Genomic DNA, 24890 nt, shown 5'->3' on the forward strand with positions numbered 1-24890 from the left:
TTACCATAGTGAGTGAGTAGAAAATAATTTATCTTAATAGAAACAAATTTTAAATGTATAATATTAATATTTCAATTAGGTGTTTATGACAGAGCCTTTTAAAATTGGGGTGTCCGTGGCATTCGTATGTCACGTGGGTTGTCAATCAAAACTCCTCCCACGCGTTTAGCCAATCAAAGCAGCAGGACTCCATGTGAGTGTTGACGTCAGAGCGTAGGTTCTGCTTGGTTCCCAGCGCAAACATGGCGGCGACGCGGCTCTTCTGGAGAACTTCAGGCGTTAAGTCTTCATTAACCGGGTTAACCGGAGGCGTGCACAGCAGTTTGGGACTAACTCTGCTTAAACTGTATCCCGACTGCACAGCCAAGCCGAAAACACAGAGGAGACACGCAGCGCACTTTACCTTTCAACCTGACCCGGTGACCACTCAGTATGGTAAATGCCCTTGTTTACACTTTACAGTAGCTCTGGAATACTGACAAGATCGTGAACTGTTCATGTGATTCACCTCTAAAAGCTCCCATCATTAATTAATATTCATAACAAACCGAATAAATCATAACCGAAATCAATATAAACATACATGACAATGTAAACTCGTATTGAGCCATTGGAACTAACTTACTTGAAAGAAACGAGCGTCGGGAAAACGGACTTGTCAGACTTGTTTATAGTTGCATGATGATGTTGCAAACAGTGACCACAGTAGTGCTTGACATAAAATATGAGCTGATTTCATTAGTTGCTAAGGTCAAGTAAGGGATCATGAATGATATACCTTGGTGTCTGCCTGGTCTGTATAAAAAAAGATGCTGAGATTTATCATCCTAAATAACATATTGTTTCTATTAAAACACTGTTTAGTTGTATTAATAGATATTCAGAAGTCTTTAAAGTTACTGTACTGGTTTAATAAAAGGATCTATCAAAAACTATGCCTGCTAAAATGGGCCACTTTATGAACTGACTTTTAAGACATATTGTGATACTTCCCTTTATTAATTATAATTGTGTAAAATTTAACAGGCAAAAATTTCTCCTTTTCTACATATTAAAGCAATTAAAACAATATTTGTTTTTAGTTTTAACTAAAACATACCCATTTGAATTAGTAAAATATCCAGACTGCAAAATCAGCATGCTCTTTTTGTTTAAAAACTGATCCTTGAAAATGTCTTTCTACATGGTTGCAAACATATAACATGCTAATAAAGCTGTTTGCATGCTTATTGTACCCAAGAGCATGATCTATTAAAGTCCATTTTTTGTCGTTTTTAACAAGAAACTATGCTTCTAACCATAACTATAGGGCTGGGTATCGTAACACAATTTTCGATACCGATACCTTGACTTCGATACCGGTTGCTGAACGATACTTTTTTCGATACCAATTTTTTTAAATCCGTTTTAATATTACATTACCTAAAAAAAAAACTTTTAATTTTTCAGTTTGTTGACTTTTTTTATTCTCATATTTTGAGTCTGTAAAAAAGCACCAATGCTAAAGTTTTCTGTTACCTAATCATTTAACAACATGTATTCTTTACTTCAATGAGCTCATTGTTTCTGCCTTAACTTAATGAATTGTTTAATTGCACAATTAATTGAAATGCATTACACACAGTCACCTCTGATAACAGATCACTCTAAATTGTAATTTAGACGCATGCATTTTCTGTAAAGCTGCTTTGAAACGATATGTATTGTGAAAAGTGCTATACAAATAAATGTGAATTGAATTAAATATAGTCTACTGGGGTGCGGGATAAATGCCTCACACTCAGCATAACCCAAGCCGACGTTTGCAATGTACAGGAATCAATTTCAATAGTACATTGAGAACTCATGTTTAAAGTGATAGTTTCATTCTTACATCCACTTTATCTATATATTGTTAGTCTCGAGATTCTTCACAATCGTGAATAAACACATAGATCATCTACGAAGCCCCTAAGGGGACATGGTGGGGGAATTATTCCCCATGAATAATAGTGTATAGAATAATAGGTCCTCTTTAAGCAGTTAAATCTAAGAATAGGTGTTTAAAGCTGTTATGAAAATGAGACATTATTGTGGGATTGACTTGAAATGTCTCTGCAGGCCCCACACAGAAGATGAATCTATTCCAGTCAGTAACCAGTGCCTTGGACAACACGCTTGCCAGTGATCCCACCGCAGGTACGAGTAGATGTTCTCTGTTAGACTACGTTCACTGTCAGTCCAAGTCCCGTTGGAGTCTGATCCAAATGATTGCCTGTCCACACCATGTATCGCAACTGTTCAGAGATATGATTTGTGTGTCCCATGGCACTCTTTTGTTTTGTTGGTTTCTATGGCAATGCCTTTGGGTTGGTAGGCATATGCCATAACAACATGGAGGGGTTTGCAGTGTTGACTTACATTACGGCCCTGGACTACCACGTCTAATGAAGCAATGGCCGAAGCACAGGAGTCTGGCATGAGCGGCTTTATTCTGACCAGGCTGAGTAGAAGTGATGGTGGACTCGTGTGATACTCAACTTTGGCTCTGTTTACACCTGGTATTAAGATGTGTTTTGGTCGATCGGATCACAAGTGGACGACACTAAATGGGGTGTAAAAGGTTTTAAAGGGATACTTCAGGATTTAGCATTAAGCTTTGTATTAGTAGAAAACCTGTAGTATTTTCGAATTACCATGCTTTCCACCCTCATATCCCCCTGAGACGAGAGATTTATGTATTTTTTTGTCTGGAAAAAATCCTCAGATGACGCAAAAATCGCCATTTTGTGTCATCGGAGGATTTTTTGGCCAGAGGCTAAAGACTACAGTCAGTAGTAGGGGCTGTCCCGCATGTTCTCAACCCGCCCATAGAGGGTGGGATCTCACTCACAGAATGGACACATAGTGTCAGCCATCTTTTTTTGGAAGCTAAGCTAGCAGGCTCTTGTTCTGTGGAGAAAGCTGAGTAGTAGGGGTCACCATCCTCTTTTTCCCGGACATGTCTGGCCGTCGATGTCCGGGATTCAGCTTTTGCTTTCTGCAGTCGCCATTCATTGTTTAACATGCACACCTTTTGTTTCAATCTAACTGAATTCATTCCGATTGGTGAATCTGAATGTAGTGTTTACATGAACGCTAAACAAGCGATCGGTTTATGTGTGTTTTAACATTGCTAAGAAAATTCCCGCTCCTCCGTGAGAGATACGAGACCGGTGCGTCTCACAGGTGTCGCTCATCGGTAATCACGCCACCGGCCTCGCGCCGTTCTCCCGCGGCCCTCACTCGTCCTGCTCGCCACAGTAAACATGACTCGTGTCGTTCTCCCGCGGCCCTCACTCGTCCTGCTCGCCACAGTAAACATGACTCGTGTTGTTCTCCCGCGGCCCTCACTCGTCCTGCTCGCCGCAGTAAACATGATTCGTGTCGTTCTCCCGCGGCCCTCACTCGTCCTGCTCGCCGCAGTAAACATGACTCGTGTCGTTCTCCCGCGGCCCTCACTCGTCCTGCTCGCCACAGTAAACATGACTCGTGTCGTTCTCCCGCGGCCCTCACTCGTCCTGCTCGCCACAGTAAACATGACTCGTGTCGTTCTCCCGCGGCCCTCACTCGTCCTGCTCGCCGCAGTAAACATGACTCTTGTCGTTCTCCCGCGGCCCTCACTCGTCCTGCTCGCCACAGTAAACATGACTCGCGCCGTTCTCCCGCGGCCCTCACTCGTCCTGCTCGCCACAGTAAACATGATTCGTGTCGTTCTCCCGCGGCCCTCACTCGTCCTGCTCGCCACAGTAAACATGACTCGTGCCGTTCTCCCGCGGCCCTCACTCGTCCTGTTCGCCACAGTAAACATGACTCGCGCCGTTCTCCCGCGGCCCTCACTCGTCCTGCTCGCCACAGTAAACATGACTCGCGCCGTTCTCCCGCGGCCCTCACTCGTCCTGCTCGCCACAGTAAACATGATTCGTGTCGTTCTCCTGCGGCCCTCACTCGTCCTGCTCGCCACAGTAAACATGACTCGTGTCGTTCTCCCGCGGCCCTCACTCGTCCTGCTCGCCACAGTAAACTTGACTCGCGCCGTCCTCCCGTGGCCCTCACTCGTCCTGCTCGCCGCAGTAAACATGACTTGCGCCGTTCTCCCGCGGCCCTCATTCGTCCTGCTCGCCGCAGTAAACATGACTCGTGTCGTTCTCCCGCGGCCCTCACTCGTCCTGCTTGCCACAGTAAACATGACTCGTGCCGTTCTCCCGCGGCCCTCACTCGTCCTGCTCGCCACAGTAAACATGACTCGTGTCGTCCTCCCGCGGCCCTCACTCGTCCTGCTCGCCACAGTAAACATGACTCGCGCCGTTCTCCCGCGGCCCTCACTCGTCCTGCTCGCCACAGTAAACATGACTCGTGTCGTTCTCCCGCAGCCCTCACTCGTCCTGCTCGCCGCAGTAAACATGACTCGCGCCGTTCTCCCGCGGCCCTCACTCGTCCTGCTCGCCACAGTAAACATGACTCGCGCTGTTCTCCCGCGGCCCTCACTCGTCCTGCTCGCCGCAGTAAACATGACTCGTGTCGTTCTCCCGCCGCCCTCACTCGTCCTGCTCGCCACAGTAAACATGACTCGTGTCGTTCTCCCGCGGCCCTCACTCGTCCTGCTCGCCACAGTAAACATGACTCGTGTCGTTCTCCCGCAGCCCTCACTCGTCCTGCTCGCCACAGTAAACATGACTCGTGTTGTTCTCCCGCGGCCCTCACTCGTCCTGCTCGCCACAGTAAACATGACTCGCGCCGTTCTCCCGCGGCCCTCACTCGTCCTGCTCGCCACAGTAAACATGACTCATGTTGTTCTCCCGCGGCCCTCACTCGTCCTGCTCGCCACAGTAAACATGACTCGCGCCGTTCTCCCGCGGCCCTCACTCGTCCTGCTCGCCACAGTAAACATGACTCATGTTGTTCTCCCGCGGCCCTCACTCGTCCTGCTCGCCACAGTAAACATGACTCGCGCCGTTCTCCCGCGGCCCTCACTCGTCCTGCTCGCCAGAGTAAACATGACTCGTGTTGTTCTCCCGCGGCCCTCACTCGTCCTGCTCGCCACAGTAAACATGACTCGTGTCGTTCTCCCGCAGCCCTCACTCGTCCTGCTCGCCACAGTAAACATGACTCGCGCCGTTCTCCCGCGGCCCTCACTCGTCCTGCTCGCCACAGTAAACATGACTCGTGTCGTTCTCCCGCGGCCCTCACTCGTCCTGCTTGCCACAGTAAACATGACTCGTGCCGTTCTCCCGCGGCCCTCATTCGTCCTGCTCGCCGCAGTAAACATGACTCGTGTCGTTCTCCCGCGGCCCTCACTCGTCCTGCTCGCCACAGTAAACATGACTCGTGTCGTTCTCCCGCGGCCCTCACTCGTCCTGCTTGCCACAGTAAACATGACTCGCGCCGTTCTCCCGCGGCCCTCATTCGTCCTGCTCACCACAGTAAACATGACTCGTGTCGTTCTCCCGCGGCCCTCACTCGTCCTGCTCGCCACAGTAAACATGACTCGTGTCGTTCTCCCGCGGCCCTCACTCGTCCTGCTTGCCACAGTAAACATGACTCGCGCCGTTCTCCCGCGGCCCTCATTCGTCCTGCTCGCCGCAGTAAACATGACTCGTGTCGTTCTCCCGCGGCCCTCACTCGTCCTGCTCGCCACAGTAAACATGACTCGTGTCGTTCTCCCGCGGCCCTCACTCGTCCTGCTCGCCGCAGTAAACATGACTCGTGTCGTTCTCCCGCGGCCCTCACTCGTCCTGCTCGCCACAGTAAACATGACTCGTGCCGTTCTCCCGCGGCCCTCACTCGTCCTGCTCGCCACAGTAAACATGACTCGCGCCGTTCTCCCGCGGCCCTCACTCGTCCTGCTCGCCACAGTAAACATGACTCGTGCCGTTCTCCCGCGGCCCTCACTCGTCCTGCTCGCCACAGTAAACATGACTCGTGTCGTTCTCCCGCAGCCCTCACTCGTCCTGCTCGCCACAGTAAACATGACTCGTGTCGTCCTCCCGCGGCCCTCACTCGTCCTGCTCGCCACAGTAAACATGACTCGCGCCGTTCTCCCGCGGCCCTCACTCGTCCTGCTCGCCACAGTAAACATGACTCGTGTCGTTCTCCCGCAGCCCTCACTCGTCCTGCTCGCCACAGCCCAGATAGCACAAGTCTATTTGATGTTATATTTACATCTGGAAGACGTATTTTTAAGAGTGTTTGCTCATCTGCAAGACGTCTATAGGACGTTTCCTGTCAGATGTCAAATAGACGTTTAGAAGATGTCAGTTTAACATGCATTCTAAATCATTACATCTTAAAGACATCTTCTAAACGTCTATTTGACATCTGACAGGAAACGTCCTATAGACGTCTTGCAGATGAGCAAACACTCTTAAAAATACGTCTTCCAGATGTAAATATAACATCAAATAGACTTGTGCTATCTGGGAGTAAACATGACTCGCGCCGTTCTCCCGCGGCCCTCACTCGTCCTGCTCGCCACAGTAAACATGACTCGTGTCGTTCTTTTAAACGAAAACGCAGTAGTGTGGGGGCCTAATGGTGCGTTCACACCGGACGCGAATAGCGCGTCAGGCGCGAGTGATTTCAATGTTAAGTCAATGCAAAGACGCGTTACGCGCGTAAAAAATTCCTGCGGCGCGAATGAGGCGTAGAGCGCGGCGCGGTAGACGCGAATACGCCTCATTCGCGCGTCAAGTTCGCGCGAATGGCGCGAATTGAGCGTCTGGCGCGTTAAGCGCGTTACGCGCGAATGATTTAGTTAGTGCTATTTGTGCATTCACGCGTTTGACGCAAATTCGCGTCTGCCGCCCCAGTTGAAAAATCTGAACTTCTGCGTCAATTCGCGCCGCGTTAACCAATCAGGAGCCTAGCTGCTTACTGCTGTCACATATCTGGATGCTTCAATAAATTATTTTGTAATATATGACTGTGGTTCTAATGCACAACAAAGCAAATATTTTATCACATAAAACTTGATTTCAATATATGAGACATATATTTATTTTGTATTGAATACTATTTATTCCATATCTAGATTATATGAAATATTATTATAATGTAAAGACAACCAACATATAAGTTCGTGTCTGGATAGTGATGTGTGAGAGAGAGAAAAAAATCACAGGACAGATTAATCACTTTTGGAGGCTGGCTTCGTTTATTATCAAAACAAAAATAAATGACAGATTAGGTGGATGCGGGCGAGGGTAACCTCGCGCCGGGCTGTAGAGCGCGGGTATAAGCCCTCGAGGCCGAGGGCTTATACGGCCTACGCTGTTCTCGTCAGCATCCTCACCATTAGGTCCACCAAACCTAGCTCCTGGAGCAAATTGTGAAACTCCTGAAACTCTCCGGAGGTTCTGGTGGACCCGAGTACAGCGACGATGTCCCCTACGCAGCTGTTTCTGCTCTCCAGAGCATATACGAGCGGTGACTCTCTCGAATAATGCTAATGCTAATGCTCGATAAACATCTAAAAAGATGGCCGCCAACGGGTTTCGAAACTTTCGCCTCCGGATTTCGCCTCTGACGCGCGTAAATTTCGCTTCAAACTTTTGTTGTTACGCGCGTCAATTTCGCCATTGACACGCGAATTAACACAAAGTGGTCAAGCGTCAAACTAGACGCGGTAGACGCGAATTTGACGCGCTATTCGCGTCCGGTGTGAACGCACAGTAAGAGATGATTTTCTATGCGCACATTCATAGAGAATCCGCCTCAAAAACAGCTGGCCAGTAACAAAAGTTATTTTTCGCGGATTATATGCTTTAACACGCAAAATTGTGTCAATTTCGGTCTTCGTGAGTATACTCTAAACATAGTTGGTTTTGTCTTTTAATAAGCATAAAACGCATGCCAGTATAATGAACACAGGATCCGTGCACTAGCTCATTAATTTAGTTGTCAAAACAACAAAATATAGCTTTAAGTTAAAGGAATCAGGATTATTAGCCTATATATATTTAATTTATTCAGGACTAAAATACTACCCAGTGTTATTTTCCATTTGATTACTTTATTCAGTTTCTGTAGGCCTATGAAGTTAGACCCATTGAAAAACTTTTCTGTTTATTTGTATCTTTATTCTATTGTATTTATTTGTGCTACCTTTTTCAATTTAATTAAACAATTTAAAGCAAGCTTCCTTGTGTTGTGTAAAGTCTTAACAACAATATCACCCCTTTGTAAAAATGCAATGAGCGCAAACATTTAGGCAACATAAATGTAATTTTTGTTTGGATTGGAAAAAATGCCCCCCCTTTCTCCCCCTCAAAAAAAAATTCTCCCCCTCAAAAAAATTCCCCCCCATTTTCCAAAACGAAATTCAGGCCCTGAATTAAATTAAATATTATTAATCAAATATAACGACTAATACAACGTGTCACCAACGCCGCCTCAGATGCGCTTGTCAGAATGTGTGACTTGTGGACGCGTGCTCTTCCTGGAACAACGCACTTAAAACGGCAACTAAACCCAATGAATTCACACCGATTTAATAAAATAGTGTTCTCATGTTATGTAATATGACAGTCCCAAATGAATCCTCGTTATTAGTCGTGCATTCTGCTTGAGCGGCGCGCGCGCTGAATGAATAACTTAACCATTGAGCACTTTGCTAGCACGTTATTTAACTCAAAGAAACGCATCCTATGAGATTAATCAGATATATACGAAATAAACATAATATTACAAATTATATCTGCACAAAATGACGTGAATACAAAAGTGAACTTGAACTAAGTTACGTGCCATTCAGAATGACTCATGTTGTGGACGCGCTCTTCCTGGAACAACGCGACACGGCAACTAAACCCAAATAATTCACAATGTTTTATTATAATATTGTTCTCTTTATAATGTTATATAATATGACAGCCCCAATAGTCGTTATTAGTCGTGCATTGCCATTTGAGCTGCGCGCGCTAAAGATCACGCTGCGTCAATTCTTAACCAAATGCATCCAATATGAGATAAATCAGATATAGATAGGCGCACACAAAATAAACTATTACAACTTACATTTGCACAAAACAAAAGGCAGCGAATGCACACGCAAACTTATAGTCATGATGAAGGTTTAAAATAGTCCCAAACATAACTCCGGCGCGCTCACTTACATGTTTCGCGGTTGAGCAGCACGCATGCGCATGAACCTGCTTAATCGATGATCGATAAGGTTTATCGATTAAACGTGTTATCGACAATTAATCGATCGTCGATTAATCGTTGACATCCCTAATTTGTATAAATATATACACTACCGTTCAAAAGTTTGGGGTCGGTACGATTTTAAATACTTTTAAAATAATTCTCTTCTGCTAGCCATGGCTGCGCTTATTTGATTAAAAATACAACAAAAATCAGTTATAGTATTAAATATTATTCCAGTGTAAATCAGCTGTTTTCTGTGTGAATATATAGTAAAGTGTAATTTATTCCTGTGATCAAAGCTGAATTTTCAGCATCACCAGTGTCAGTGTCTTCAGTGTCAAATGATCCTTCACAAATCAGTATAATATGAGGATTTGATGCTCAAGAAACATTTATTATTATTATCAATGTTAAAACAGTTGTTGGTCTGTCAGTTGTACAGTTTTTTTTTTTTTTTTTTTTTTTTTTAGGATTCTTTGATGAATAGGAAGTTCAAAAGAACAGCATTTGTTTGAAATAGAATCTTTTGTAACATTTATAAATGTCTTTACTGTCACTTTCGATCAAATTAAGTATTGATTTCTTTCCTCCAAAAAATAAAAATAAAATTCTCACTGACCCCAAACTTTTGAACGGTAGTGTATATTTTTTTGCCTTTCACACTTGCCAAAAATATGATTGAATTCCAATCGGATATTCACAAAATTTTGATTTGGACTGACAGTCTGAACGAGGCTTTGTTCTCTTATATCTAACTGACAATAACTGAACGGTCTCAAGTGCTAATATTAAATGTCTTTCTCCCGTAGTGATTTTTGGTGAGGATGTGGCGTTCGGTGGGGTGTTTCGATGCACGGTCGGCCTCAGAGATAAATATGGTGAGTATATTCTCATGTCTGCTCTTAGGTCACATGAGGTGAAAGATCCTCATCTGTGTGTCCTGTGTTCTCGCACTAGATGGCGGCACTGTCGCGCTCCTGCCTGAAGCTTTGGCTGTTCACAATCACACACTTGCTTAAGTACTGCATACTTAAAAAAAATGCCTACACACAGTAAAGAGTAAGCTAGTATGTGTGAGGGGTGTCGGTTATCAATTTGGAAATATAAATGCGAAATGCTTTGAAATTTTGAAACTCTTTTTTTCTTCAATTTTGTATAAAAATGTCTTCCTTTTTGGGAGAATAATCAAGTATTACCAACTAAAACCATAACAAAAATATTGATTTGCATGAAATAAAATAAACATTAAAATAATATATAAACAACTTTTTAGTTTTGTTTAATAAAATAACAAACAAAATCAACTAAATCTATATAGACAAAAACTAATAAAAATGGCAAAACACAAACAAATGACTAAAACTTAAGCTAAAAATGTATATTTATGTAAAGCTAAAAATGTATATTTATGTAAGAAATAAAATCTAATTCAAAATATTAACATATGCAAAACATAAACAATGTTCTTTTGAACTTTCTATTCATCAAAGAATCCAGAAATAAAAGAAATCCACCAAAATATAAACACACGTTGCATAAACACACTATAAACACAGAGCACACATTGTTTTCAACATTGATAATAATCAGAAATGTTTCTTGAGCATTAAATCATATTAGAATGATAATGATAATTAGTAATGATGCTGAAAATACAGCTTTGATCACAGCAATAAATTACATAAAAAAATATTCACAGAAAACAGTTCTTTTAAATTGTAGTGGTATTTCACAATATTAATGTTAACTGTTTTTGATCACATAAATACAGCTTTGGTTAGTATAAGAGAGACTTTAACACATTTGAAAAAATCTTAACAAAAAAAATGTATCTGTAACTCTCATAAGATGCATCTTAAAAAGACTGTAAATGATAAAAAAAATATTGTTAAGTGTTTGAGACTAAAGACGATATAGAGCTTGTGTAAACGTCTCATCCTTTTAATTTTCCTAGTAAAACCAGCCCAAGGCAGTCTCACAAACATCAGTCTACAGGCTTTCATAGACAACTTAGAAAGTCTCGTCACAAGATGTTCACACATTGGCAATAAACAAGTAATTAATACATGAAAATACTTACATGTAGCTCCTTTAATTTAAAAACACATCTGACTTGTTTAACAGAGAAAATAATCATTGACTCAGGTTGTCTTTGTTGTAACTGGCTTGTTTCTTAATGTGGTGCGATTATGCACTTGACATTGATTATTGTGTGTTCCTCTGGATATTCATGTATGGATTTCTCTCTTCAAACCAAATTTAAAATCACTTTCAGTAGAACATGATGAATGTTTGTGCATTTGATGTCTCTCATTCAATTTGTTCAGCTTCATTAATTGGGCAAGAGTAAATGAAGTAGATTCAGATTGAACAGAACACCCTCTGCAGGTTTCATAAGCCATACATAGTTAAATTATGCAGCTGCAGAGAGTGGCATATTCAGTTAAGAAAGAGGAAAACAGACATTATGGTAATGATTAAAAAAACACATCTGCTGTTTGCCGCTCGTTTTGGACAGAAGCTCTATATATAGAGGCACTCTGTGATGTTTTGAAATAAACACAGATCCACGACTGCAATATGTCTCCTGCCGCGTGGGTGCCTTTTGTGTGTTATTGACGTCACAGGTGTTGACCTTTGAGAGGGATCATTATTTTCCATTCTGACTCGTTAGACGGGAACAGGGTTTTCATGCCACTCATTTGAGAGAGTCTGTGCCCTCTTCCCCGTGCGGTGCCGGTAAACCGTGCACAGGTCAATGCGCGGAGTGACGCACACATGGGCGTAATGCAGTGCCACTGCTGTCCGCTCCTTCTGTCTGCAATAACTGCTTTAAATTGCTTTCTGTGAAGTGGATTACAGACTGCGGCTGGTAAATACTGTATTATCTCTGAAATGCCCATCAGCAGCCTGTTGAATGCATACCTTCCTCAAAATACCTGATTCAACAAAGACGGTTCATTTCAAGGACCGTGACCGATATTTTACAGTAAACTGAAACTCGGAAGTAACCAGCAAACTCGTCTTCTTTTGCATCATTTCTTAAAGAATTGTTCCAGGTTTAATACAATATGATTTGCCCATGTGACCAGACAAAATCACTTTGAATTGTTCCTCAGTTTCTAAAAACAAGTAAAAAGGTTTATGGGGCAAGACATTCTGGAGACTTTAAAAGCAGAAATGTGCACCTTGTATTTTTGTTAAAGGTGAACTAAGTAACTTTTTTTACCTTAACCGAACAGCTTTGGAGTCATTGTAATGTTTATATTACTGATTTCGTGTTGAATGGTGGTCGTCTCGCACCCCCCTGGTGCCTGTGAGCCGCAAATCCACCCTTGCAACTTTGGGCCGGTGTTTTGACGATTTGTGCTGCCTTGTCGAAAAATGCTGCCGTAGCGCGAATCGATCACAGAATGTCGATTAATATTATATGAAATACAATTCTAATTTATGAGTAGCTACTGTATACTATAGACGACTGTTTTTATTTTTAAAACTGTGTGAAAAGTAAAAATTATCATCAAATATTCATCTTTGACTTGTCAAAGTACACCTTTCCTTAGTAACTGAAACTTTTAGTTATTCTTGTTCAGCTGGCTGACCGTACAAATATTCATATGGTAGTTAGCATTTTTTTAAAGGGAAATTACATTATAACACATGAATTTACCTTTCGTTAAAAAAAACTGAGTCTGCACATGCGCATAACCAGTAAGTAGCAAATCTCGATGGGTAGCATGAACACCGGCGGGCCGCCGGCCTCAGTGTTAGGAAGTATCGTGTGATATCAGGTCTCGCGAGGTAACGAATTGCTTTACGGCAAAAAACAGATCTGATAAAATTCTGAAAAAATGAGCATCAAACAGAAATAACCCGGCGCCGTATACATGTGGTGTTCAAGGCGCACATACAATACAGACTGCCGACAGTTAAACAGGGCGCGCGCAGCTCTTAAAGGGGCCATACCTTATTTCCACTCGTTACAGCTTCCATCCTACTGAACAGGTACCGGTGTACAGGGGGAGGGGATCCGACCGTGAGTGCGAGCCATCTCTGCGTGAGTGCTATTCACGACAGTACAAGTACTCCACAGCGACTCTAGGGGTCGCTGTTTGACAAAAACTGAATTTCTTCTTAGTGCTGCTTTAAAGGGGCTATGTGTAGGTTTTTACTTAAAAAAATCTCTAAGATAGAGTCTTCATTTGTACATTTATGAGCCAACCATAATGTAATAGAAAGAATGAGACCTTGACTGTCCACTGTAGGCTCAATTATCTGTGGAGGAGTCGGGTCCGAATTGGCGTGAAAATTCACAAAATGTGACGTCATGCGCGTTCTCGTCTACTTGGGCTTACATCCATACGGCAGCCATTAGTAAGCAGCGGCAATCGCTAGCAGTAGTGTTTCAAATGGACTCTGCGGACGGAAAGAAGCGACCAGCCTCCAGCACAATCCAGAGACCCACGAGAAAAAAAAATAAAAAAAGCCTAATCTAGTGCGGCCAACGAGCGTGTGAGCGTGCGCACCGAGAACGAGCATGAGACTGGCTGCAGTTTTTCTAACGGCCACTGGTGTCAGTAACGGTTAGAAATTTCAGAACTTCCTAGGGGTGTGACGAGATCTCGTGCCACGAGATCTCGCGAGACTAAAACATGACGAGATTTCTCGTCGAGCAAAAAGCTGTCTCGCGATATCGCCATGACTGAGCGTGAGGGTGAGATTACCATAGAATATTCCACCGCTACACTCACATTCGCCTAAACTATCGTTTTGCTGTTTTTATAAAAAAACAAAAAAAATCATAAAATAATGTAAAAGTCTGCTCTGCTCATCCAGCACGAGTTGCCGTTGCAATCAGTGCAGCACGAATCACAGTTCACTGATCGCGTGAGGATGGCGGAGGATTCGTTGCGCAACATAGACTAACGTCTGATAAATGTATTATTGTAGAATGCACGCTCAGCACCGCTGCTCCCTATACACAGAGTACGCGCGATCACGAAAGTGAAAGTAAAACACAAGCTCCCTGATGTGCATTGCGCACAAATTAGGCCGCGAACATACAATAGTCCATCTCCTAATACCCATCTCTGGACTGTTTATTTGCGGCTATGGTCTCAGTTTGCACTTCGAAAATATTGAGAGAGTACTGTAATGTCTTAAGGACAACAGACAAGGGAGGCTCTGTTTCTGAACTTATAATCGGAACGCAAGAACAACTGTGGAGACAAACACACCAGCCTCGTTTCTCTCTACCTTTTCCAAACTCACCGCATTAACCCTATAACTGCCGGTGCAAAATAAAACAGCAATTTGAAAACAATTATAAAGAGTCTGTGTGCTAACTTTGATTATGGTTGCACTTGCACTTATTGTTTGCGCTTAATAAGACTTCAAGGAGTTCAGTTAGGAGGTCACACACAGCCTCAATCAGAAGTTCTGAAAGCTCTTAAATGTACAGTAAGGGCTGAAGAGACTAATGTGAAATCATACAGAGAAAAACCAGTCAATAAAAACCTTTTACAGTGCTTGTATTTTGTTTTCTTTCAATGCATTTGATAATTCGTACTCATAATGCATGTCATTTCAGGTCTACTTTATAAGATTATTAGTTAAACATTGCAAAATGCACCTGCATACTATTTTTCCAGTCATGAATTTTGTCATTGAGGATTTCTGAAAAATAGTGCAAAAATCTTGTTCTCGTGAACTCAATCTCGTGTCTCGTCTCGTGAGATAAGCGTCTCGTCACACCCCTAGAACTTCCGCAATGCTCCTTTAAGGGTACACTATTTAACTTTTTTTTTTTTTTTTCAAGACATCATCAATCCTTCTTCCAAAATGTGTTTTTGTCTTACCCTAATTCACTATGGTAAGCCTATTATAAATGTTTGTATTTTAAATCTAGTTGGATGGTTTTCGTGGGAAATTGCGTATTTGCGGCACTCGCCCGTGCGTGTCTCGCCATATCCGTAAATAAAAGAAAGATTGACATGGAGCCGCTAAATCTCAAAGTCACTGGTTTAGTGTGGTAATCAGCAGCATGTGACCAATGCGGCCCATAGAGCTTAACTTGAATTAAACCCAGAACAATCCTGTAACCGCTGTTATTCTGTATAAAAATGGTTTCATGTGTGATTTCACAGAAGTATTACGTCTTCAGTAGATTCATGTTTGAGCGAAGGTTCAGAGGAGGATACGCTCATGTGCTTTGGCTTGAATGAAAATAACTTTCCACTCTAAATATACAGTCCGTTTCATGTGGTTCGGTTGCATCAAAGGGGAGGCGAAAAACAGGCTGTGTTTTTGAGTTTCCCTGATTTTGTGTGTTTGTCCTGTTTCGTTTTGCAATATAATTCAATTATGAAAAAAAAATATTTTCAGCAGATTTTATGTTTTGAGGTTGGTGCTTTAATTAGTTCAGTCCTGCCCTGTAGCTACTAATGTAAAAAACACATAAATATCCCTTAAAAGCAAACCGTCTGCTGAATCATGGCGGTCATGAAAACACAAAGCATGTCTTTTGAGTTTTAACTGTTCATCTGCCGCGATTGGCTGTGATTTGAAAATTTCCTTGTTGCGTCATGGGCCGTTTTCACATTTGGTGTCGACAAATTGCTTGTAGCTGGCATCTTGTCGTTGGTTTTGAAGATGTCAATAACAAAAACATACTCATTTTGACTTGTATAAGTCCAGAGTAGGTTGACATTTACCACTTTTCTTCACAGGTAAGGACCGTGTATTTAACACCCCGCTGTGTGAGCAAGGCATTGTGGGGTTTGGGATCGGTGCAGCCGTCGCAGGAGCCACCGCTATTGCAGAGATTCAGTTTGCCGACTACATTTACCCAGCGTTTGATCAGGTGAGCTTGTTTACTAGGGTCTTTATAAACACCATCATGGATATTTCTTTTAAAAAAGTACATTTATAATGTTAGTTAAAGGTTTAGTTCACCCAAAAAGTTCACTTTGCTAGGTCTGGGTTGGACCCCCTTTTGCCTTCAGAACTGCCTTAAGTCTTCATGGCACAGATTCAACAATGCGCTGGAATCATTCCTCAGAGACTTTGGTCCATATTGTCATGATAGCATCACACACTTGCTGCAGATTTGTCGGCTGCTCATCCATGATGTGAATCTCCAGTTCCAGCAAATCCTAAAGATGCTCTACTAGATTGAGATCCGGAGGCCGTTTGAGTTTAGTGAACTCATCGTCATGTTCAAGAAACCAGTTTGAGATGATTTGAGCTTTGTGACCTGCATTATCCTGCTGGAAGAAGCCATCAGAAGATGGTTCACTGTGGTCGTAAAGGGATGGACGTGGTCAGCAACAGGTAGACTCAGGTGTGCTGTGGCGTTTAAACCATGCTCAATTGGTAATAAAGGCCGAAAGTGTGCCAAGAAAATATCCTCTACACCATTTACACCACCAGCAGCCTGAACCGCTGATACAAGGCAGGATGGATCCATACTCTCATGTTGTTTACTCCAAATTCTGACATAAACTAGACGTCTAGAGATCAGGGTTTCCGTTGTCCGGTAATTACCGGACATTGGCCGGGAAAAAATTAAATGTCCGACAAAATTCAATCTCTCCGGTCAAATTGTCCAATTAAAATTGCATAATAATCCCGCCCCCCTAACATAATGAATTTGTGAATAAGCCTAAAATGTATAAAGCAAAAATGCACCGACCTTTGGCTATGTTATAAAGGAACAGGCTCTACCGTTTGAAAGTTATTAATCGCAATCGCATGCCTCATTTCAAATAAAGCGCACGCCTAAAACGGCTGTAATGTAGACCTGAACAACGAACGATTGAGTGAGACGTTTCAAATATGGCCAGGCCCAGGCAGGCTACCCTTAAAAGCTTTTTTCAGTGGCCAGACGCGACGGACGATGGTGAATCAGGAACATCTCATTATATAGATCAGTGGTTCTAATCCGCGCATTCGTATATGCTACAATTTTGATTTTTTTCTCTCATCAAAACTGAATAGCCTATGTTCATCAGTGGTTACAGCCTATATCAAGCAGGGACACGTTTGTGTGCATTTTATTTTGTGATTTCACCGGAATGAATAGAGTCTCAGCCACGGCGATAGGTTGAAACGCACGTCCGAGTGAAGATAGCGCAACTCGCGCAGCGCGTCGTCCATGCAACTGATAGCAGCGGACACGAGCGCTCAGCTTGATTTCAACAGATTTTAGCGCTAGATCTCTTATTTAATAGCGAACTAAATGAATGATCTGCTAGTTAACTGGAGATGTTTTATTTATTTGTATTAGGTACATCCGTGCCTCAATGTTTCAAAAAGTGAATGTGTCTGAAACCATAGTAAAAAACAATTGGTGTTGATTGACGCCAATCGGACGTTCATGTTTTTTCCGTCTATTTGAAAGTTAGGCTAATAATAACATGTTGCATTCTATACGGCATGATTGTGTAAATTTTTAAGTTACATAGCCTGCCTCCAGTTTTCCTAAACTTGACTAATTAAGAGGCGATATTTGCCGGCATATCATCAAAATGTCGGTAAAACGAAACCTCTGCCACGAAACCACTTTGACCGGCACCATTTTTTTCTAGCGGAAACTCTGCTAGAGATGGTTGTGCATGAACATCCCAGTAGATCAGCAGTTTCTGAAATACTCAGACCAGCCTGTCCGGAACCAACAACCATGACACGTTTAAAGTCACTTAATCACCTTTCTTCCACATTCTGATGCTCAGTTTGATCTTCAGCGGGTCATCTTGACCATGTCTACATGCCTAAATGAGTTGCATTGCATTACATGCATTGAGTTGCTGTCATGTGATTAGCTGATTAGATATTTGCATTAACGAACAGTTGAACGGGTGTACCTAATAAAGTGGCCAGTGAGTGTATAATAATAATAATTACTAAATAAGAGTATATAAAATGACTACATAAAAACAAAAATTTTCTATTGATATTTTACTGTAAAATAAGATGAAATAAAAATATGATTTTTACTTTACAACTTTAAAATTACAATGTTGATATTTATAATCTTATTTCCTTAATTTTCAAACGTTAAATCTTTTTTTTTATGCTCAAACAGAAACAGAAAAAGTGAAAAAGCGCTTTAATGTTTTCATAGGAAGATGCAATGATCTCTGTATGTGGCCCGCATGAGCTCTTTCCGGTCAGGCAGTCAGTGTGTAGTTGTGTGGTGTTTGTGAGACGCTGGCTGGTCGATCTGTAGGAGGAAACGTCCAGCTTCTGTCTGTCTGGTGCCGGTGTTTTCCGTGTGTCCTCGCCTCACTGAAGATGGATGAGTTTTCCCTTCATTGTCAAGGCAACCGAATACCAGATGCAATAATGGGGGAATATTTCACACCACGTAGTCTCTCAACATCCGAAATCTGACCGTCCAGTGAGCAAAGGATTTGAGTCTGGACAATATCTGATATTTCTGGAAGCTCTTTCACATGCTTTATTCTCTTCATTATCATATCATTATGCCTCCATTAGAGTCGGTAAAACCCTCATTTACATTGTTCCTTCCTGGCCGTTGTTGTCGAGCATTGTAAGAGAATTTCCTGGCTCCACGCTTTGTTAATTTTAAAAAGCTTTGGCGACGATGGCAGGAAAAATCGCCTTTTAAACTAAAGCATTTTATGAGCGGAGCTTTGGATGTGACCGCGTTGGCGTTGCGGAGCCCGTCTTTTCTTCCACACAGATGTGAGTTGTAAATGTAAATCCCTTTTTCCGTGGATCTTTTTATGCTGTTGTAGATTGTGAATGAAGCGGCCAAGTACCGGTACCGTTCGGGGAACATGTTTGACTGTGGGAAGCTGACCATCAGATCTCCGTGGGGCTGCGTGGGTCACGGCTCGCTCTATCACTCCCAGAGTCCAGAGGCCTTCTTCGCACACTGTCCTGGAATTAAGGTGAATCGCACAAAGAAATTATATTTTCATAACAGAAAATTAAGCCTGTTTTTAGGGCCATTGCATTATTTGACTCTTGATGCTTTTTTCATGACAGTTAAAGGGTTAGTTCACCCAAAAATGATCATTCTCTCAGTAATTACTCAACATGTTGTTCCAACCCCGTAAGACTTTCGTTCATCTTCAGAACACAAATTGAGATATTTTTGATTAAATCTGAGAGCTGTCTCACTCCTCCATAGGCTTCTTTGTATTTGAAACTAACCAGAAAGTTACTGAACACAATGTTTAAAGTAGTCCAAGTGACTACAGTGGCTCAACCTTAAGTTTATCAAGCGACGAGAATACTTTTGTCTATTGAGAGAGTAACATAGAAATCCCTTAATTTCCCCTATTTTTCTTTTAAACAATATGAACTGGAACACCTTCTCCCCCTGGACTCCGTCCCCCCGCGTTACCCCCCATATCCAGCCCTAGATATAACGATAGTTTTTCTTAAATAAAACTGTAAAATGCTGATGAACTTCAGTGACTCTTTAGGTTTCAAACTTTTTGAGCAATTTTGCTGGGCAATCTTTGCTTGGCAATTGTTGCTTGGGCACTTTCCCACTGAAAATGGGCAATAAATCTTCATAACACAGCTTGATATGTTTATTAATAAACACTGAATCATGAACGTGATTTCTGCGTTGAGTCCCGTCGGATGTTTCCATCGGCTGTGGAGGTGAAGACGAAAACTCCCATGATCCCACGCTCATTCACGGTGTCTTCAAACTACGCCTTTGTTTTGAATAAGCGACCTCTAGTGGCGAAACTTACTAACCGTGCCTTTAACTAAAACTATTACTGTAAGATGAAAAACTTACAATGGGAAATGTTGCCTTGACAATTAACTGAAATACGTTCAAGCTAATGTAAAGATAAAATAAAGCTGAATAGAAATGTAAAAATGACATTAAAATAACTAAAACGTACGGTAACGCTTTACTTGAAGGGGTGTACATAAGACTGACATGACACCTTCATAACCATGATATGACATATGTCATGAATATGAAGTAGGGTTTATGCATGTTTGTGACAACTGTCATTAAGTGTCTTTCGCTCAATAATGACATTTTGAATGTAAATATGACACTGTTTAAGATGTCTTTATGACACCTTGACATAAACCATAACATCATAACCCGTCAGTGTCTTTGTCATGACAACTTGACATTAAATTAAGTTAAACTGTCATGTGGTTGGTTTTGACACTGGCTGTCATAAGGCAATTATAAATGTGTCATGAATATTTTTCTTGACCTCAACTACAGTGGTACAAATTGAATTTGTCATTAAACAGTTATAATGGCTTCATGACAGCCAATGTCAAAACCAACCACCTGACAGTTTAATGTAATGTTAACCAATAAAGCTAAGTGGTTCCTTAAGTTTGATAATTAATCTGCTATGTCATGTTTATGACAGGTTGTGTTGTCTTAGTAATGTCAAGTTGTCATGACAAAGACACTGTAAGGTTATGATGTATTGGTTTATGTCAAGGTGTCATAACAAAGACATCTCAAACAATGTCATATTTGCATTAAAAATGTCATAATTGAGCGAATGACACTTAATGACAGTTGTCATAAACATGCATAAAACTTCCTTCATATTCATAACATGTGTCATGTCATGATTATGAAGGTGTCATGTTAGTCTGCACACCCCTTCAAGTAAAGTGTTACCAAACGTACTAAAAATAGAATTGTAAATGAAAATGTAAAAAAATAAAAGCATATTCAAAATAGTCTATAATAATACTAAAATAACACAGCTTTAAGCTGAAGCACGAGACCGTGTGATTTGACCCGACCAGTACAACGTTTCAAACGTTTTTTTTTTGGTTTCCTAGTGCATCAACACAGAGATTGTCGTAGACTGTGAAGGACTTTGTTCACAAAGGGACTTACTTTAAAATGGAGTGGAGGATCCATGTATCCGTGTGCTAAATGTAATCATAAACTCACCAGTCTGTGATAGATTATACGGAAGCGCTCTTTACTCATCTCACCCGCAATGCAACACAGATTTTTCACGCTGCATCAATACACTCAGGAAATTGCCGTATGAATCACAATCATAGCAGATCGATGCTTGACTCACTATATAGTGACCTGCACCTGCATCATCTGGATCAGCCGGATGACCACAGACTGGACGTTTAATGAGCCGACACACAGTGTCAGAGCTGATTTAACCTCAACGCTGGTCTTCACCCTTCACAGTTTGATTCTCATCGCAACACAAATCTTTGTTATGCACCAAATCTTATGCAGTCTTCATCTGTAATGGTCTAGGTCAGTTTCAAAATCTGTTTGGAATGCTTTTTCATGGCTTTTGATAGCAAGTCACTTTTTTTTATCTAGAGGCATCTTTAAAGCTGCAGTCTGTAACTTTTTTTGGGTTAAAAATGATCCAAAAATAAAATTGAGCAAATACATAACCAGCCAGTGTTCAAAACTCTCTGCTTGCCGTAGCTCGATTCAAAGCGGTAAGCTTGTAATAATGTTTTTAACTCCAGTGGTACTGGTGGATTTCCTCGGGAGATTCGAGCATGTCTTTGCGTCATTACGTCACATCTGCACACACACATCTGTACACACACACATCTGTACACATAAAGAAGAGTCTCGGCTAGTATAAGCCATATTGAGTGGGATGTTGGAGGTGGAGATTTATAGCCTTTTCTCACAGCACTTGATATAATTAAACTTATCAATTTGATGGCGGATCCAGAAAGGTTCAAACGACAATCACCAGCGACAACTAGAGATTCACCCGCTGTAAAATGCAAAAGACTTATAAATGTACCAATGACCCGTTTAACTTTTTGTTTCTCTTTAATAAAACAAATATTATAATTTGTTTCTCTCTTTCTCTCTCTCTTAGATTGTTGTGCCGAGAGGTCCGGTCCAGGCCAAGGGTCTTCTTCTGTCCTGCATTGATGATAATAACCCATGCATCTTCTTTGAGCCTAAAATCCTCTACAGAGCAGCAGGTGAGAGGAGGTTGTTATTTTCATACATCATTACTGTTGGTCACCTTTTACATCTTTATGTCCCCATTTTTAACCCTTGAAAAGTATTAAAAAGAGCTTGTGACTAAACCTCATAACTCCATGAGATCCTCAAACTGTTGGTCAAACCTCATAACTCCACCCGCCTCTATCGTGAATCAAGTGCCACACACTTTTTGGACCGTCTCTGCTTGTTTGCCATGCAAGGATAAACAAAAAAACTGGTTGATTTGAATAAGTAAATCTTAATTGCTCTTGTGCTACAATCTTTTTGTTCATTCATCATGCGACTAATTACTCTGAAGATTTAGGATCAAGAAAGTGACATTATTAAAACACTTATTGGCTGATGAATGCACAGTCTCAATTCTTCACTAGTCACAATCCTGATCTGTAATGTCAAAGAGAAGAACCTCCAGTCCAGAACACATCCGTCATTATACAATGAAATATTGGCTGTTTTTATATATATTGCATATGAAAACATTTTGTTGAAAATACAGGGTTACTTTGGAATAGATAGTCTTTTCTCCCATATAATTATGTAGTTACAGCATCATCCATCTGGGGTTCATCTAACCACAGCCAAAACTAACCAACCACACTTTCAGCCATCGGTTAGGAGGAGAATAGTAAGTGTGGCTCTAAACGACACAATCCTCATGTCCAAAGTAGTGGCGAAATAAAGAGTGGAAAAGGAAATGTATGCAGGTTTAAGGAAGTCAATGCAAGTGTTTTTTCCATGAGGAATGGTGCATATTTATCTCCCGACGCCTCGGTTTAAATCTGCTTTCTGTCCGTCTTCAGGTTCACTCTCAAATCTGATTTATGTGTCTCTCAAGAATTTTGTTGAATGACTTTAATTTCCTGACTGAACATTGGAACTTGTTTTAGGATCTTTGGCTCTTTATCATTATTTGGTTTTAATTTTAGAGCTTTTTCTTTTTTCATGCAGTTATTCTTACACGATAGGAATAAATCATTCAGCCATTTAGTTTATATAAATCTTGATTTCAAAAACATTATACGTTTACTTGATGGCAATGTGGAATTTTCCAATTTCCACCTTGTTTTTTTTTTTAATTAGTCATTATTGCCAACATTGAATTGAATGTCATAAATTGTAGCTCATGCAAGTTTAGTTGGCCTTAAATATGGTTTTGATTTATTACATGGTATTTAGAAGTTCACATCACCTTCTATGTAAAATTAGTTAGCTTTGTAAATCGTCCCTTTGTAGTACTAGGGTGTTGCTAAGGTGTTAAGGCTTTTTGCATGTGGTTGCTAGGGTGCTCTGTCAAGAGTCAAATCCCAAGACTAGTTGTGTTTAGAGAGTTTTAACATTGTCAATACACACCTATTATAGTCAACAATGCTGTCTACACTGCAAGCATGCAGTTATCTACACATCAGATATCTTAGGGAAAATTATATTCATTATATGAGGTATCTTTCATGTTTTTAGCATAAGCATGTATCTTTTTCCATCTCTGAATTAGGTTTTTATTAAAGAGTGGTTTTACCATTAAATCCAGCAGTATTTTTAAATGATAGAGTGCGTGTCAGCTGGAAACACACATCGGGCATCCAACAACCTACCACTCGAAATAATCTGGACCATTAGTGATGCATTTTCACTCGACTTCATCAATCACTTGAACCCTAGGGTAAAACCTCCTAACCACAAATCACTGAGCTCCGCCTGAGCCGCTCCAGCAGGCAGACCATCACTGCGATCAATAGCCTTCAGTCCTTTTTTAAATATTTAAATCGAGTGTGATGAATAGCATTTTTTAATTTATTTTTTTGCTGCAAGAATCCTGTTGATGTTGGAATCAAGAAACGGGCTGTGAGTAAACATTGGAGTCACTGTCGGTAGAAAGTTAATTCATTTGTTCTTTGCCACTGAGCCTTAGATTGGGTAAGCGGAGCTGCTCGTGTATGCAGTCCCACATGTAGCTTACTTAAAGGTGCAATGTGTAATATTTCTGAGGATCTATTGACAGAAATGCAATATAAGATCCATGACTATGTTTTCAGTGGTGTCTAAAGACCTTACTCAATGAATCGTTATGTTTTTATTACCTTAGAATGAGGCATTTATATCTACATAACCGCGGGCACCCCCTTCTATGAAGGTCGACATATTGTGACGTCATGTTTCTACCGTAGCCGAACGCGAACAAACAGAGCGTTTAGTTCATACCTTGAAAGAGAAGCCTCAGAAAGCTAGAAGCCATAGACACCGTGAGTAGTGACTTTTCCCTTGTCAGTGGTGTAAAATATGTAGTTGGATTGTTTCATTAAACTTAGTTCTTCTCCCTCGTTGTGTTATGGCTTTGACAATCAGCTGATTAGTACTATTGACCGCAAAACAGTAACGTTAACGTTACAGGAGTCACCAACCCGTCGATTCTCGAGTTTTCAAAACCAGAGAATTTTTTATTTTTTTTTCATTATTATTTATTAATTTGTGTGTAGTAAATGGTGTCTAGGGGATGCGGAGGCGCGCGCGCTGTTACAATCATGTCATTTTTGCCGCGCGCACCTTTGGGCTCATGCGGACGCGTCGAGTTTAAACAAGGCTTAACGCTTTAACCAGCTCAGCCACAGTCACAGCTCATATTAGCCAGCTAAACCTTTACTACCCTGTTAGAAAACATATGTAGTTGGATAGTTTCATGTGGTTCTTCTCCCTCGCTGTATTATGGGTTTGCTATGTGGGGAGAAATGTGCTGGTTACGTTC

General features: G+C 41.5%; 1 protein-coding gene across 1 annotated transcript in view; it reads left to right on the top strand.

Moving 5' to 3' along the window:
* Positions 1–205: 205 nt before the first annotated feature.
* bckdhb (branched chain keto acid dehydrogenase E1 subunit beta) overlaps positions 206–24890 on the top strand; it is a 92726-nt gene continuing 68041 nt past the window's right edge. The window contains exons 1-6 of the mRNA XM_056258183.1: positions 206–435; positions 2101–2178; positions 9975–10043; positions 15894–16027; positions 18927–19082; positions 22017–22125. Of these exons, the coding sequence (XP_056114158.1) occupies positions 243–435; positions 2101–2178; positions 9975–10043; positions 15894–16027; positions 18927–19082; positions 22017–22125 (739 nt within the window). The 5' untranslated portion in view covers positions 206–242. The remainder of the gene's footprint in view (positions 436–2100; positions 2179–9974; positions 10044–15893; positions 16028–18926; positions 19083–22016; positions 22126–24890) is intronic.

This window comes from Rhinichthys klamathensis, unplaced genomic scaffold (assembly GCF_029890125.1).
Source record: "Rhinichthys klamathensis goyatoka isolate OS25496 unplaced genomic scaffold, OSU_Roscu_1.1 h1tg000006l_1, whole genome shotgun sequence".
Classification (NCBI taxonomy): Eukaryota; Metazoa; Chordata; class Actinopteri; order Cypriniformes; family Leuciscidae; genus Rhinichthys; species Rhinichthys klamathensis.